The sequence below is a fragment of the Lycium barbarum genome, chromosome 1 (assembly GCF_019175385.1).
Source record: "Lycium barbarum isolate Lr01 chromosome 1, ASM1917538v2, whole genome shotgun sequence".
Classification (NCBI taxonomy): Eukaryota; Viridiplantae; Streptophyta; class Magnoliopsida; order Solanales; family Solanaceae; genus Lycium; species Lycium barbarum.
In genome coordinates this window covers 9975080-9993327 of record NC_083337.1, presented here as the reverse complement: position 1 = coordinate 9993327, position 18248 = coordinate 9975080, and the positions used below count along the sequence as shown (strand labels likewise).

Sequence of the window (18248 nt, the reverse complement as noted above, 5' to 3'; positions counted from 1 at the left end):
AGAAGTACAAAGAGGTGAACCAATTATTCACGCAGGGTTTCTACACATGCGCCACTAGCCATCAAGAACTATTTGATTATAAAAAATATATGATAAATTAACATAAAAGCATGTTAAAATAATTAAGTGATAAAAGTTATGTAAAAAATCTCATTATCATGATATTGTTGTTTTAGGGCAATATAATTTTTAACATCGACTTCAAAACTTGTCTTGTTGAACTAGTTATTAGTTGGCATAGATATGTACTTGTTTACTTCTATTAATTTAAGCAAAGTCTCTTTGTAAGAAGCTCTAAATCGGATTTTTATATTTTTGAAATGGTGAAATTTACATTTTCTAATTTATTCAATACTATATTTCCGAATTATTGCCTTAGCTTCTTTTTTTCAAATGTCCGCGAATACATTGTCTTAGTTTCAAAAAGCAAAATACTCCTTTTCATTTTAACTTCGACGAGAAGTAGTCATTACATTTGAGAAATTTTATTTTGTGAATCACATAACCAATACTACTTATGTGAGTTTATCTCTTTAATTGAGAAGTGGACATTTACTTGTTTTAAAGCATAAAACAAAAAATGCAATGTGTTTAAAGTCCACATTTTCCGTTAATTATATTTCTTAGCAAGACACACAAAAAAAAAAAATTAAATTAAAATATCTCCCAAAAGGACTATTAGAGAATGGTTTCTACGATATTGATCTTTCTATATTATTTTCTTATTTTATAATATTTAATCATCAATATCTATTATATACTGGTGAAAAAACTTTTCAAAATAATTATTGTTAATTTCTCAAAATTTGGTCTTAGATTTGTTGATCTTCTATCTTCTTTTTTGTCTTTTTGTTAATAACCACCCATGTAGTACTGTATGTGTGAATTTCTATTGTTAAATTAATTTATAGTTGCTTTTTTCATTATTTTTTATAAATGTTAAATGTATATATGATTTTTAATTAAATAAAGTTATAGATAAGGACATTTGCATGATCACGGACCAACACTAGTTTATAAAACATATAGATAGATTTTATTGTCTACGATGATTGTTAATATTTGGCAATCGAATATTTGATCAAATAATTAAAATTTTAGAGAAATAATCTATTTTAAAATTTCTATAAAAAAATAGTGAAAGCAAAGGTTCTAAAACATTGCAATTAAAATTCTACCTAATGAAAAGTTTGCTTACCATTATCGAATTTGCAAATTCTTTAGATACATTTTCAGTTTTTTATTACTTTTTATGTTTCTAGCTAAGCATTTTAATTAGGGAAGGTAAAATATTAATTTAACACTGCCTTTTTTTGTTTATGCTTAAAACAAGCAAGTGTCCACTTAGATTACCTCATAGTGTTGGTTATGTGACTCACAAAATACTCATTACATTTAATGTCTTCTTTTGTTTAATTTTTCTTTGAACCCTCAACTAATTTGAATTTACACCGTGTAAGATTTATCAAAAGGGGAAAGGCTCTCCATCGAGATTTTTTTCATTCCTAGAACTTCAACCAAACTTCTAATTAAGGGTGAAAAAATTGTGTTCATCACATACAGTTAACGAGAGCTTGAAAGCACGTAAACTTTCAAATTCTGCAATAATGACACACATGAGAACTGAGAATTGTTAGATGTATTATTTATTTGTTACATTAGCCAATGGCTTGTAGCTGAGTGCATTAAAATGAACACAATCTCAAAAGAACAACATTGAGTTGAAAAATAAGAGGACTAATTTTTAGTACTTGGCAACAACGGAGGCTAGTATATTGGTTCCAAATATTAGAAAATTTGTCATCTTAGAAAAATAAGATATCATTTACTTCAAGAGAAAGATCAAAAGGGACGAAAAAGATCAAAATTGTCCCTTCTCTCTGGCTTTAGATTCAAAGTAATCCTTATTCTTTCACATACAGCACTAATAGTCCTCCTTTTTATCCAAAATGGGGCAATTTTAGTCCTAAGCTTAACCAAGAGTTACACCGAAGATTCGAGTTAAATTTTACTCAACACCATATCGAGTGTAATCCCACAACGTGGGGTCTAGAGAGGGTAGGATGTACACAGACATTATCTCAATCTTTATGGGGTAGAGAGGTTGTTCCCAATAAACCCTCGGCTCAAAAGAAGTATAATCAATGCAAGATAGAAAGGAAAATAACGTCAGCAAAAAGTAAGATAGCAGAAGAAGTAACAGATAGTAATAAAAGGAGAATAAGATACAATGCAAATACTAGATGATATTACTAAATAAGGAGAAAATGGGACTTGCCCCCAGTCTCCCCACATAAAAGTGCTACAACACTTGACTACCTACTAACATTCTACCCTAATCCTAGACCTCCAGACCTTCCTATCTAGGGTCGTGTATGTGACATGTCCTGTTGAATCACCTTTCCCCAGTTCTTTTTCGGCCTACCTCTACCTCGCCTTACACCAACTATAGCCAACCTCTCACACCTCCTCACTGGTACATCCGTGGACCTCCTCTTCACATGCCCAAACCACCTCAACCTCGCTTCCCTTATCTTATCTTCTAGAAAGGCCACTCCCACCTTGGCCCCTGTAGCTTCGTTCCTATTTATAAATTTTACTCAAGCAGCCTAATGTCTCTTGGTAACCTGATAGCTGCATGATTTCCATACATCTCCATTTCAACATGCCTTGATACTTTCCAATGTTATTCATATGATAGCTAATGTACAATAGTTTGTCTTCCCAAGTAATTCGATTCTTTCACGCGTTTCCCATTGTATTTGACAATCTTTTGGTAGAAATTTTTTTGTAAACTGCATAAGTACTAGTATGACAAACTTGATGCAATTATTTACTACTCCAATTAAATATCCCGAGTGTTGCTTAATTTTTGCCCTTCGATACACATTAACAATTCCCGAACGTACAAAACCAACAACATTCGGCATTGGCTCAAAAAAAAAAAAAGGAAAAGAAGTGCAAACGTATCATGCAAGAAGCATGAATAATTCAAATGCAAAAATCTCAGACAAATAATTCATTTAGAAAAATGCCCAGATTAATATGTGAACAAACATTAGTCATCACATAAGCAAGATACTAAAATACTATATGCTAACAGCATTTGCAATAAATAAAAATGTGCCACAGATGAGGCAGCATCTGTTTTAGATGTTGAGACATTTTTCTCTCTTTTTTTCATTTGAAAAGGAAGGGGCCAAAGTTGAAGAAATAAAAATGCTAAAACTGCTTCTTGTTCTTCTTTTTACCTTTCCTCTTATCTCTCTTACTCTGTGGCTTGGGCCGAGATCTCTTTTTCGCAGCTTTCTTGAATGGTTTCTTCTTGCTTACCGGAATGTTCCGTTTGCTGTTTTTAGTTTCTCCAGCATGTTGAGCTACTGCTGATGGTGGTGGCACTTGAGCTGGGGATTCTTCTTCTTCTTCACGAGAGATCTCACTTGTTGTCACGATGACTTGCACATCACCGTTGTCATATGTTGTAGTCCCTTTTTAACACGGAACAAAAATTAATCCACAGGTGAAGTTCCTAGTTGTGGATCATGTTACACAAATCCTAACTATCATAGTATCAAGTTGACTTTAGCAAGGCAAGGACAAGGTCCTACTTAATAGCATTTTCATTTCAAGTCTCACATAGCAGTAACTAATAGTGTGTTTCAACCACCAGATTTAATAGTTATTACTATAAAAGAAGAAAGAAAGATCCTAGCATGTTGGAGCAAAACTAATTCATGGAAGTTCCAGAAGCTTAGACACCTCATGTACTACAGGTATACCTCTCTATAACATCCATCATCTATACAACATTTCACTATAACGGCCAAGTTTTGTTTTTAACCAATTTTTCATGTTATGTTATATTATACGTTCTCTATAACAGCATTACGCTATAACAGCCAAAAACATCCGGACAAACGATGTCGTTATAGAGAAGTTTGACTGTATCAGTCACTTGGCTATAATGCAGATAAAACATCATATACTGATGGCGTATGCATCAGTGGTTATAATATGGATTTCTCATTTTCTGCGAAGAGGGAAGTGAAGCAGCTAAGTAAATGTATTCTATTATGTGATGTCACAACGCCAAAAGAGCCAGTCAAGGGTGCCTAAGTTTTTAAACCTTCCCCTAGCTCTGTTAACTGTAAATCTGTAATACTGCATTTGAACTCTACGGATATATTCCCAAAAAAAATTCTATTCTATACCTCTCTTGCACAAGACAATAATGTATTTCCAAGTATGCTGATAACTATCAAATGAAATCCCACATCGGAATTCTCAGATTTTCCAAGGAGGATCAGACCGTTCTCACCCCAGACCCCACCTGGTGGGATTATACTGGGCATGTTGTTGTTGTTGTTGTTGTTGTTGTTGTTGATCAGACCATTCTCACTGAGAACTCTGGATAATTTCAGCACCAAATAAGGGTGTGTTTGGTAATGAAGGAAAATGTTTTCCATGGAAATTGTTACTTACTTATTTTCTATTGTTTGATACGTAACGTAAGCAAAAAAGTATAGTCCCAAGAGCATTTATATGTATCTAGGAAAACACTACAGGGGTGAGATGGGGTGGGGAGCGGGAGTTTTGGGGGTGGCAGGGGGTGGGATGGTTAATGGGTAGGGGGTTTGGGGGCCCGTTTGGGGGTGGAGAGGAGACAATGAGCTTCAAAGGCCACTTATGGAACTTGTTTTCTCTAATCCCACTAGGGAAGTCATTTTCTTCATTTTTAACAAACTTGTTTCCTAGAGAAAATGTTTTTTCAAAATATTTTGACCAACCAAATTGGACCAAACACACCCTAAGTTTGCACTAATGTCATTAGAGGGTACCTGAGACTGTTGCATTAGGCTCATCTTCTTCTTCTTCATCGTCAAGGTCCTCCTCAACAGGTTCATCATTTCCAGCAGCTGAATCAGGCGCAGCTCCACCAAAGATGGCAAAATCTCTTTCCTCCTTTCTCTGTAAAAGCAAGCGAAAAAACATAGATATCACACCATGACAAGTTTGATTACATCAAGAAACGCTATTATTAGTTACTATATTTGAACGATTGTACTAACTGCAGTGCTAAACTGGAAACAAATTTGATGCAATTGACGCACACCAGGCAGACGAAAATGTGTTAAGGCACTTTAGCCACAATCATAAAAGTAACAGCTATAAGAATGATTACGACCCCGTTTGGATTGGCTTATAAGTTGCTTATAAGCTGTTTTCAGCTTTTTTGAGTGTTTGGCTGGCCAGCTTAAAGTCATTTTGTGCTTAAAATAAGCTCAAAAAAATAATTGGGCCCATTTGACTTAGCTTATCTAAAGCAGCTTATAAGCTGAAAACAGCTTATAAGCCAAAAAAATAAGTTAGACTACCCCAACTTATTTTTTTTAGCTTATAAGCTGCAAACAGCTTATAGGCATAAGCCCATCCAAACAGGCTCTACAACTAGTAGTGTTCCACTACGAAAGAAGCAAATTTGAGACAACTACTGAGACAGCAAGGAACTTCAAAGCCATGAAGGCATTTAACCATAACCTGGATTGTGCTAATCGCCCGGAAGAAAAAGAAGTAGAAAAGTAAGTCAATTTTCAAAATGATTTGCAAACTGGTCTACATTACATGCTATTTCTAAAAAGCAGTAGAGGACATGTAGCTCAACAGCCAGGGTGGTGAAATTATTCGTTTAGCGGAAAAACGATGCAATATTTGAGTCTATTATCCCAAAAAATCCTTCCTTTGACCAATTTATGCATGAGAGGAGAACTCCTTTATTAAAGTAGATTGCTTATTGACAAATCACTCTTCACTTCAGCATAACTTCACCACCACTTAAGAACTAGAGATGCTGAACTGGATTCTTTAGACATTGTGTGTATGCCTTGTAAGGGAGTGAGAATCAATAAAGGACCAATATTGTAACATCAAGAACTTTCTCATAATATGAGCAAATGTAACCATGAGACTGGTAATTCAAGTCACCAAAAGAAGAAAGTGGGAAAAGCCATTGTTGGCGTCCTGTTTAGAGGGGTCTCGGCGATGGGCTTTACCATATCAAGAATATAAATAACCAAACATGAGTAAATTCTAGTAATCCAAGTGAGGTTTATCATCATCAGAGTTTCAAGATTCAACACTCCATGTTATTGCAGCCTACAACTAACTGTACTTTTTTTTTTTTGAAACTGGTAAAGTTGAAGCCTACAACTACCTATATACTAAACCTACATGCCGCCTGTTTTTCCCTTTTCCTCTTCTTGGATTAGTCTCCTCAAATCTGCCTCTTCCCAGAAGGAGAGTCTGAATCATTGATAAACTTGCAATTTTTCTTGTTCAGCTGAAACCCAATTTTATTTTTCTGAAACCACATGCATTTTGCTTTAGAAGCCATAAACAAGGAATAAATGCTCTTTTTACTCCATAACTTGCAATATCCAACCACGCAGTCACACCAACATGCAATAAAGCAAATGACAGGGTAATAAATCCCAAATTACAATTTCTCATTTTTCAAAATTATCAAAATGTAGGAGGGTCAATATCTGGATATTACCTTCTAAGCCATTTTTCCATAATTATTATATTTTTTAACACTATTAGGCTATAGTGAATAGGTTAAAACCCCACTAAACTATCACGGTTTTGTGAGTTCCATACCTAAACTACAAAGTATTCACAGTACCCCTAAATTACCATGAACTCATATTAAAATTCCCCCAGAAAAATATGACATGTTACGTCCACATAACGCTCCAAAAGCTCCTCCAAAGATTCCCAAGTGGCAGCACATGTTGAATTTTTTTTGTTGAATGGGATAACAACCCACCCCAACCCCCCCAAAAAAAAATCTATCACCATTTTGCGAGTTTCATAACTATTGGGCGTTCACAAAACCCCTGAACTACCATGAACTCATTGTGCAAATGGACACATTTTTACGACTTTTTTCATTTTTCATCTCCCACACACCTCTAATCAAGTTATCCCAAACATTTTGCCACATATTTAACTAGGGATTTTTAATCTAAAGAAAGCTATAGTCCAGGGGTAATAGGAACACTCAGTAGTTTAGGTCAGTGCTATCAAAGGTGAGCTTAAGCCCTGAAGCGAGGTTCAAAACATGTTGAGCGCTTCGCCTCGCTTTATGTGCGCTTTAGTGTCATCATCAAGGCTCTAAGACATACTTTTCCTTGCCAATGAGCCTCCCTTGGAGAGGTGACACTAGAGGATTGATATTTCACTTTATCGTAATATTTTTACAATTTCTTTGTCCCTACATTTGTTATTCATGCTTATTATTATCAATCTTGGACTAAACATATATAAATATATTTGTATTTTTGCACCGTTGCACTTTTTTCCATTAAAGCTCACGCTTTATTTGCGCTTAAAGCCCCAGCTGACGTTAGAGCTTTTTTGCGTTTTTGGCTTTTGATAACAGTGGTTTAGGTATAAAACCCGCAAAATGGCAATAGTTTAGGAGTTTTTCAACCTATTCACACTAAGGGCATGAGAAAGATGGAACCTTTTTACGAGCCTCAATGCGTTTCCTTCTCAAGGCTTCTTCCAATTGCACTTGCGCTTCTTTTCTCCTCTTCTTCTTTCTTTTATGAAAACCAGTCACAAAATCCCTAAATATCCAATTAGTCAAATACAAAAGAACATTCAAAAACCAAACAGATACAAACCAAAAAAAGAAGAAGCTTTGTTGAAGAGTAGTTACTTACTTGAGGTCTTTTTCATCAAAAGAGACAGTTAAGGCTTTGTTTTTTAAGGCTCTTTTCTTGATATGTCTACCTCGTATCCTAGGATTTTGTCCTGCTTCTTCTTCCATGGCAGCTCTGTCAAACCTAAAACCCTTTGTATTGAAATATTGGAACTATTTCTCTCTTTTAATGGTCTACTAGTAGCTTGATGGAGTTGTACCTTTAGCTTCAGAAATTTCCTACTATCTTTTGTTGGTTCTTTTCCTAAGGTTTTGATTTAATATATAACTCACTAAACTTTATTCACGGTAATAATAAAGTGACAAAATGATAAAAATGGTCCCTTATTTTTTGTGGTAGACTCAAAATACTCCCCTAAGTATCAATTGAGCAATTTTGTTCTTTTAAATTTTTCAAAAGTGAACACTTTTGATCTCCGTCAAATATTTATCAAATTTTAATTATTAAATAATTTCTCCTTAAAGAAGATCTCTCCAATCGTAGAACACGTAATATATTTACCTAAATCATTTAATCGAAACGGGTGAAAAAATTGAACCAGAAATTTCGTCAAAATTTTTAGTAATCGAAATATTAAAATGTGAACTAGACACACAAACAAAACCAAAAAAAAAAAATGAATTTACGCCTTAAAATATTTCCCCAAACTCTTGAAATAAATAAAAAATAACATAAACTACAAAATTTGCACTTTCAAATGTGACGGTAAGGTTTTTGTTATTGAGGGCTCTCTTTTTAATGTGTATGTTGTCCACCTTCGTCCTCCACTAGATGTTCTTCCACTGCAGATGTGTTAAACCTAAAACCTCTCTACTGAAATATTGGAACTAATTTACATTTTTAATGCTTTAGAAGCTTGATGGAGTTGTATCTTTAGCTTGAGCAATTTCCTACTATTTTTTGTTGGTTCTTTTCTAACGTTTGATTTCATATATAACCCACTAAACTTTTTTCATGGTAATAATAACGTTAAAATATTACGCCATCTTTTATTATGTCGAAGTAATAAGAGTAAAGTCATAAGAATAGATTTTCATATAAATAATTGAATTATGTATAAAATTGCTAAGTTATTAATTTCTTAAATGTCATCCAATATACGATTTCTTTTAAAGAGTTATTAAACTAATTTTTATTAGTTTCATTCATTCAACTATATAATATCAACAGAATCCAAGGCACTTCATTTGGGGTACCACTGCTGGAAAAAAAAAATACACCTACTAGGTTGGGACACTATAACCAAAGTAGAAGCCAAGGGGGGTTGGGGATTCGAAAAAGTGAGATTAAAAACAAAGCCCTTCATGCCAGCTTTGTTTGGAGAATGTACCACCATCATACCAGCCTCTGGGCAAACGTCCTCATCTCAAAAAATTGTAGTATGACCAACTCCATCAGGAAACCTGTCTCTAGAACTTGGCACTGTATCCTCAATGGATGGGCCTTTTGCTTAAAAGGAAGCATATGAAATGTCCATAGAGGGAACAGAGTTAGACTTCTTATTGATAACTGGATTCAAGATTTTCCTACCATCAGAAGCCAACTTGAGGGTCATTTTCTTATCAATGAGGAAAACCTTAAAATCAGTGATATCTACTTAAATGGCATCTGGCAATGGGACAAACTCTCCTTTAAAATCCCTCCCAATATTTCCCAAGTTGTTGAACACTATCTCATCTCTCAAAATAGCCCAAAAGAGGACAACCTCATCTGGAAACTGACCAACAATGACCTCTTCACTGTTAAAAAGCACTTACCAAATGACTGATGAGGAGCTGAAATCAAACAACACATGAGGCTCTAGAAGCTTCAATTGGATATGGAAACTTGACTGCCTTAATGTTACATCTCGGAGATTTCGGATTGTTGCATTGTGAGTAGACTAACGCGAGCTGAAGGTGAACATGAAGTCCTTATGAGATTAAGGAGAGTATTTGATAACTTTAAGCGCGTACCATAAGATTTTGAAGTCATATGAATCGGTGAAACTAAATTCGTCGAAGGAAGCGGAATGTAAGTCATGTTTGGGAGGGTTTCGCAACAATTGAGTTAGAATTTGTTTAGGAATGTCTTGAGGGGGAGCTATAAGGCCCCTTAGATAGTTAATGAAATGTTATACAAGTGCCAATAAGGTTCCATAAGGATTGGGGGTTGAACGAATCGACGAGAATAAGTTTCGGGGAAAAGTGGATTATATGGTCGGATATACGAACCGTATAATTTTTACAGTCTGTATAATTGGCTGACCTCCATGTAAAACAATTCCAGAAAAGGGTGAACCTCTGGTGGGATTGTACAGTCCATTTATACGGACCGTCTAATTTGTACGGCCCGTATAATTAGCCGTAGATCCGGGCCAGGCCAGATTTCTTTTTAGCTATATATGACCGACCCTTGTTCATTTATTTCGTTTCCCACTTTTCCTAAACTCTTGAAAGCTCTAGAACCCTCTCCTAAGTAAACCCAACCAAACCCAAGAGAAATCAAAGATCAAATAGCAAGAATCAAGGGATTCAAGTGTTGAAATACTCACTAGGTTTTGTACAATCCAAGAATTTCCTTAGTGTTGAAGTTGGGATTTCATTCAAGTTGGTAACTTGATCCAAAGCTCATTCCTATATGACAAAAGGTTATTTTCCATGTCTATTTCATGTTATTAAGCATGCTTGGTTGTTGAACAGCTTGAGTGAGGGGAGAAAGTGGAAGATGAAGTTCAGTATAGATTTAATGATATTTTGAGTAGTAAATTAACTTGAGCTATCATTGTTAGAATGTTATGAGTGTAATCTTGTTATGAAGGGTAATAATGATGACAATGAAGTGTTGCATACAAGTGTACAAAGGGTTGATGTGAAGTTGTTGATATAAATTGATTATGAGAATGAATTTTGAGACTTAATGGAATATAACTACTTGATTATGATATTGTGGGTGTTGTTATGGTTGTTTGGAAGTTGTTTTGTGATATGGTGGAAGTCGATGAAATAGGAGAAATGCTGCCCAATTTTCGCTAGCTCATGAATTATACTAGTTTGAACTTAAGGGCGTTTTTGAAGCCTAACCTTGGTATGAACCCTCTTAAATGTAGATTTCTCAAGCTTTGGAGGTATAAATAGCTCTCCTATCTCATGATTCTTCTATCTCATGTTATCATTCATATTTTTATTATGTTATTGCTTATGCCGTACATATTCAGTACATTGTTCGTACTGACATCCTTTTGTTTGTGGACGTTGCGTCATGCCCGCAGGTGGGCAGGGAGACAGACTTGATCCTTAGGCTGCTTATCTAGAGACTGCTTAGAGGAGCTCCATTTGATTCGGAGCTGCAGCTGTTGGTACTATTCTTTTGTGTACATATATGGGCATGGCGGGGCCCTATCCCGTCTTTATAATGTTACATACTCATTCTAGAGGCTCGTAGACAGTTGTGTATAGCTAGATGTCTCTTAGCCTTGTCGGCTCATATTTTGTATATCATTTTGATAGCCTTGTCGGCTTGCATATATATATATATATATATATATATATATATATATATGGGCATATATAGTTGTTGATGTTATAAAAGTGCCATAGCCCGATGAAAAGTGTATTATTAATGCATAGAGATTATGAGTAGGTCATGTGGCTCATCTAGATATGATTGTGAAAGTATGATGAGAGGTGTCCGGTGGGTTAGCTCCGGGTGCCCGTCATGGCCCTCCGGTTAGGTCGTGACACTTAACAAGATCAAAACCTTCATCTGGCTTTTATACCATAGCAGGCTTCCTACTAGCTCTTACCTCCATAGAATCGGGCTCAGTATTGAACCCATTTTTTCTTACTATAACCAAAACAGAGAGGATCTCCCCCATATTTTCTTTAAGTGTCCAAATGCCATTAACTTCTAGAATGCTATTCTCCAGAACAACAACAACACCTATAATTCTGTATACATAGATGATTTCAAAGCTCATAAATGGTCTCACACATGGGATAGTATAAAGAAGCTCAAATACAAAACACATTTCCATGGAAGAACCTCATACCCTACTGTTTTTTGGCACATTTGGCTTTGTAGGAATAATAACCTCTTCAACAAAAGAAAAGATCCTTTCAACATTCATAATGTAATTGCTAGATGCAGTAAGTATCCTTCTTGTGGGTAAACTGAACCATGACAAACAATCTATCACCATGAACTTGAAGCGGCACCCTCCTCCTAGAGGTTACTTCAAGTTAAACACGGATGGTTCATCATTTGGTAATCCTGGTACTGGTGAGCTTGGAGCAATTATCAGAAACAATAATGAAGACTGGGTCATAGGCTTCATGAAAGGAATCCCAAACACCACCAATAATAATGTTGAGCTCATGGATGTTCTTTATGGTCTTAGATTAGCGGAGGACAGAAACTTGACACCTCTTCAAATTGATATTGATTAGACAGAGGTGATCCACATGCTAGAAAATGGGAATTTGCTGTATGACTCTATTGTTATGGAGTTCAGGTACTTGATGCAGAAATTGAGAGCTCTAGTGATCAAGCATTCTTAAAGGGAGCAAAATAGAGTTGCACATCTTATGGCAAAAAAAGGGGCACGCTTAAAGCTTTTTGACATAATAACATTTTGATAGTTCCTCCGGTGTTTGCTTTCGAAACTGTTTGGGCAGACATTTTAGGAACGACATTTCAAAGAACTATATCGGCTTGTAATATTATTAGTAACAATAATGACAGCCTTGGGTTGAATGAGACTCTTGCCCCAGACTGATTGTTGTATTTTGCTAAGTATTGCATATAATCTTGAACTACTACAATAAAAAAAAAGTGTGGATCTATTGGTACAACAAAGGGTAATCCGGTAATATTGTTATTTCTTAAGGGTGTTTTGATATATCTATTCTCAGCTACAACTCTTTCATCTACTTAGTGACACGTGGGTTGACATCACTACTATATAGAAGCATGAATCTCAACCAATGCTTCGTCGTCCGTTAAGCATTAAAAAAAAAAAAGTATGGTCTCCATATTAAACACCAACAAATATTAAAAAATATCAAAAAAAAAACACCAATCAATATTAAAAAAAAAAAAAAAGGTGGAACCCACCATCTCCAAACTCACGGGAAAAAAAGAAGTGGACCCCATATTAACAAAATCAAGCAATATAAAACAAAGTGAATCCCATATTAAAAAAACAAACAATGTCAAAAAAAAAAGTGCACACTTTATATTCGTAGCAAACACTAATATAATAAAGTTTTAAATACGGAGCACTAACTACAATGTTATATTAATCGTGTTTTGAACATAGTATCCCATATTGACAAAATCAAGCAATATAAAAAAAAAAAAAAAAAAGTGAATCCCATATTAAAAAAACAAACAATGTCAAAACAAAAGTGCAGACTTTGTATTCGTAGCAAACACTAATATAATAAAGTTTTAGATACGGAGCACAAACTACAATGTTATATTAATTGTATTTTGAACATAGTATATATATATATATATATATATATATATATATATATATTATATGCATAAAAATAGTGCAAACTAATAATGTCCAAAAGGATGGGCCCCATACTATACAACACCAAGCAATATAAAAAATAAAAATAAAAAAAGAAGAAACTATATAAAGCATGGGTTTAGACCATGCTTCGTCGTCCGTTGTCCCTTAAAAACAAAAAGGGGGGGGGGGGGGGGGGGGAGGGGGATACTAAATAACACCGAGCAATAAAAAAAAAGTGGAACTCACCATCTCCAAACTCATGGGAAAAAAAAAGTGGACCCCATATTATCAAAATCAAGCAATATCAAAAAAAAAAAGTGAACCCCATATTAAAAAAATATAATGTTAAAAAAAAAGTGCAGACTTTGTATTCGTAGCAAACACTAATATAATAAAGTTTTAGATACGGAGCACAAACTACAATGTTATATTAATCGTGTTTTGAACATAGTATATGTATATATATTATATGCATAAAAATAGTACAAACTAATAATGTCCAAAAAAAAAAAAAAGTACACCCCATAAAGGGTGAATCATATACTAAACAACATCAAGCAATGTAAAAAAAAAAAAAAAAGTGGAACCCACTATCTCTAAACTCACGGTAAAAAAAAAGTGGACCCCATATTAACAAAATCAAGCAATATTAAAAAAAAAAGTGAACCCCATATTAAAAAAACATAATGTCAAAAAAAAAGTGCAGACTTTGTATTCGTAGTAAACACTAATATAATAAAGTTTTAGATACGGAGTACAAACATCAATGTTATATTAATCGTGTTTTGAACATAGTATATATATATATATATATATATATATATATATATATATATATATATATATATATATATATATTACAAATTAATAATGTCAAAAAAAAAAGTGCACCCCATATTAAAAATTCAAACAATATTCATGTAATTTCCAAAGTATCTCATTAAGTCAATAATGATGGATTCATTGCCACGTGCATATTCATAGCAAACACTAATATAATAAAGTTTTAAATACGGAGCACAAACTACAATGTTATATTAATCGTGTTTTGAATATAGTATCCCATATTGACAAAATCAAGTAATATAAAAAAAAAAGTGAATCCCATATTAAAAGAACAAACAATGTCAAAAAAAAAGTGCAGACTTTATATTCGTAGCAAACACTAATATAATAAAGTTTTAGATACGGAGCACAAACTACAATGTTATATTAATCGTGTTTTGAACATAGTTTATGTATATATATGCATAAAAATAGTGCAAATTAATAATGTCCAAAAACAAAAGTGCACCCCGTATTAAAAAATCAAACAATATTCATGTAATTTCCAAAGTATCTCATTAAGTCAATAATGATGGATTCATTACCACGTGTGTATTCGTAGCAAACACTAATATAATAAAGTTTTAAATACGGAGCACAAACTACAATGTTATATTAATCGTGTTTTGAACATAGTATCCCATATTGACAAAATCAAGCAATATATATATATAAAAAAAAAAAAGTGAATCCCATATTAAAAAAACAAACAATGTCAAAAAAAAAATGCAGACTTTGTATTTGTAGCAAACACTAATATAATAAAGTTTTAGATACGAAGCACAAACTACAATGTTATATTAATCGTGTTTTGAACATAGTATATATATATTTATATATATATATATTATATGCATAAAAATAGTGCAAACTAATAATGTCCAAAAGGGTAGGCCTCATACTAAACAACACCAAGCAATATAAAAAATAAAAAAAATATAAAAAAAAGAAACTATATAAAGTCGTCGTCCGTTGTCCCTTAAAAAAAAGGTGGGCCCCATACTAAATAACACCGAGCAATAAAAACAAAAAAGTGGAACTCAACATCTCCAAACTCATGGGGAAAAAAAAGTGGACCCCATATTATCAAAATCAAGCAATATCAAAAAAAAAAAAAAAAAAAAGTGAACCCCATATTAAAAAAAACATAATGTTAAAAAAAAAGTGTTGACTTTGTATTCGCAGCAAACACTAAAATAATAAAGTTTTAGATACGGAGCACAAACTACAATGTTATATTAATCGTGTTTTGAACATAGTATATGTATATATATGCATAAATATAGTGCAAATTAATAATGTCAAAAAAAAAAAGTGCACCCCGTATTAAAAAATCAAAAAATATTCATGTAATTTCCAAAGTATCTCATTAAGTCAATAATGATGGATTCATTGCCACGTGCTTATCAATCCATTAGTGGGAGCAAATGAAATTGCTTTTCTTCAAAAGGTTAAGTAGTCAAACCACACAATTTTCTTTCTTTTTTTATATTAGTCTGAGATCTAATCTAGATATTAAACTGTTGTATTTGCTATTCCACCATGTCATTTATTTGTTATGTTTACTAAAATAAATATACTTAAAATATTTATATTTTAAAATAAGATAGAATTTAATTACTTTTTTATTTTTATTCTTACTCTAATAAATGTGAAAAGAGATTAATGTCGTAAAAAATATATATATATATAGATCAAATAATGAATAAGGTAAATTAGTCAAATTATAATTCTAATCGACGTTTTCTTAAAAAGCCATGCAAAAGACAACATGACAAGTAAAATGAGCTAAACCGAGAATGATTACCAAAAATTAAAAAATAGTATTTATTCATTTAAATAGAAAATCAATTTCTACTTTGTTTCGTTTTAAACATGTAAAATTAATTTAATAATTTGAATTAGAATTATCCAAATCAAAATTTGATAAAAAAATAATAAGTATTTTACACCTTTAAATTAATCGAATTAAAATTGAAAGTATCAACTGATGCTTAAATATTGCTATTGTTTTATCTCAAAGAGAGGAAAATAGTTTCCTATTAAACAAGTCTTCTCTTTTAAAAAATATTAATAAATTTGCCGATTTTGTATTCGTAGCAAACATTAATATAATAAAATTTTAGATACGGAGCACAAACTACAATGTTATATTAATCGTGTTTTGAACATAATATATACTCTATATATATATAATCACTATTCAAAGACAACTACATACAAATAGATGCACTATAATCTAAAGTGTTGGATCCGTGCTGTGCACGGGCATAGGCCGTCTAGTTTCATTAATGTGGGACAACTAGCCTCGACTCTCCTGAGTCTACTGTTATTCGAGTCCCATGCCATACTCAGTTGGCTTCAGTTTCCTTTCATCCCTCTCCCACATAATCATATACACAAAAGAGTTCTTCTTCCTCTTTTGTGTATCTGCTTTCCAATGAGTTCTTCCGTATTCAATTTCATTTCCGTTTAGTTTTGTTTCACTTTTTCTGGTTTCTCTGGTTATATTTTTCTAGCCTCTTTTGTTACATTTGGTAAGTTTTCTCCTGTTCTTTTCCTTTATTTTGAGGGTTTTTCCCCTATCACTGTTGTATTCCATTGAAATTTTGTTCATTTTTTGCTTAATCTTAGTTTTCCTATTCTTTCACATATTTCTTGCTAGATTTTTTACATGCACATCAGTGATTCTATCTGATCCGCTCATACATGATTTAAAATAGAAAACTGATAATGTAATTGTATATTACTTTGGATTATTGATAGTGTGCACCTTTTTGGCTTGTGGCATTAATTAATTACTGGAAATCTAAATATCTGTGCAAACTGTAATATTAAGCTTGTTGTTGGAAGATTGGGTATTTGGTACTTAAAACGATTTAGCTATTAATAGTATCCATAAATTTGTAAACACACTTTCATGATATTCTTACGTTATATTTTACAGTTTGTGACAATTCCTATTTTGATTGTCTTTCTCTTTTTTTTACTTTTTCTTATTTTCATTCTTTACTATGATGAAATTTTAAGCTATGAAGACATGAACCCAAGGTATTCAGTGATATGTCAGAAACAAATTAACCGTATCGTACGAATTTCTGTTGTTTCTCTTTTGCTATTAGCGAGTAAATTAAGTCTGACTTCAATGATGTAAAGTTGTACATTTATTTGTATTGGGGAAAAAACTCATAAAATCTCATACAAATATAGAAATAAGTACTTATTGATGGCATAGAGCAATATTAGTTAAAGGATTTTGCTAACCTACAAAATGAAGGTTGTTCGATAGCAATGTACCCATTTTATAGTTCACAAAAATACCCTAAATATTTTATTAGGATTGTTGCTCCCAAACGCACACGCAAGTATACGTGGTCGTACAAGTAATATAGACTGTTAAGTCCAGATATCAATCCCACAGAGACTTAGATTCTACTGTTAAACTAATTCAAATTCAAATGAAACTATTCAAGAAAGTGAAAACCAAGATTGTTTGTTGTACTAAACTAAAACTTGAAAAGTAAACAATTTATGATGGGTGTTTTTATGACTGGGACTATGTTGACAAGGACTGTAGGAATTATTAGATGAGAGAAAGATCTAGGGTTATGGTTTTTGACAATCCAGTTGATCTTCAGACAATTCCACCTATTTTATTTCCTGGGTTACTAGTTAACGGGTTAATTATGCTTTATGATATTCTCTCGAACTGCTTACAAGCTTGTAGCTGTTACCATAACGCCTATATCTCTATGGTCATCAGAGGTAACAAGAACACGTTTATTTCTCTGTTTTCAACTAAGTAGGGCTAAAGGGTATATCTCTATCCTCATTAGCGAAACGATTAAATCGAACAAACTCTATTTATTCTTATTACGTACGTGAATTCCCTTTCTCAAGTTCAATTCACGCATCACAGATAGTGTCTAACTATTGGTCAGATAATCAAACAATTAAAACCAAGAATAAATAAGCAACCCACAATATGGAAAATCAATAGATAATAATCGTCATCAAATCAACTTTCAAGTCTTTCGCCACAACCCTAGAACTAGGAGATTTAGCTACTCATGATTCGATCATAGACAATAGAAGCCATGAATAAACTAGGGTTGAAAAAGATGAAAAATAAAATAACCTAGAGAGAGAAAAAGGAGAACGGTGGCTTACAAATCCTTCAATAATCCCAGAAT

General features: G+C 33.1%; 1 protein-coding gene across 1 annotated transcript; it reads right to left on the bottom strand.

Annotated features, from left to right (window-relative positions):
- Positions 1 to 2996: 2996 nt before the first annotated feature.
- On the bottom strand, positions 2997 to 7909 carry LOC132631617 (ribosomal RNA-processing protein 17). The gene is made up of 4 exons (XM_060347249.1): positions 7728 to 7909; positions 7526 to 7631; positions 4839 to 4968; positions 2997 to 3488 (listed from the first exon to the last, which is right to left on the bottom strand). Exons 1-4 carry the CDS (start codon positions 7832 to 7834, stop codon positions 3223 to 3225), a joined length of 609 nt encoding a protein of 202 aa, XP_060203232.1. The 5' UTR covers positions 7835 to 7909; the 3' UTR covers positions 2997 to 3222.
- Between the last annotated feature and the right edge of the window lie 10339 nt (positions 7910 to 18248).

Coding starts and splice junctions, on each gene's coding strand:
- LOC132631617 (XM_060347249.1), bottom strand. CDS start 7,834: ATGGAAGAAGAAGCAGGACAAAATCCTAGGATACGAGGTAGACATATC. Junction 7,632..7,727: donor TTTGATGAAAAAGACCTCAA/GTAAGTAACTAC, acceptor TTGGATATTTAG/GGATTTTGTGACTGGTTTTC. Junction 4,969..7,525: donor GCATTGAGGCTCGTAAAAAG/GTTCCATCTTTC, acceptor TTGCTTTTACAG/AGAAAGGAGGAAAGAGATTT.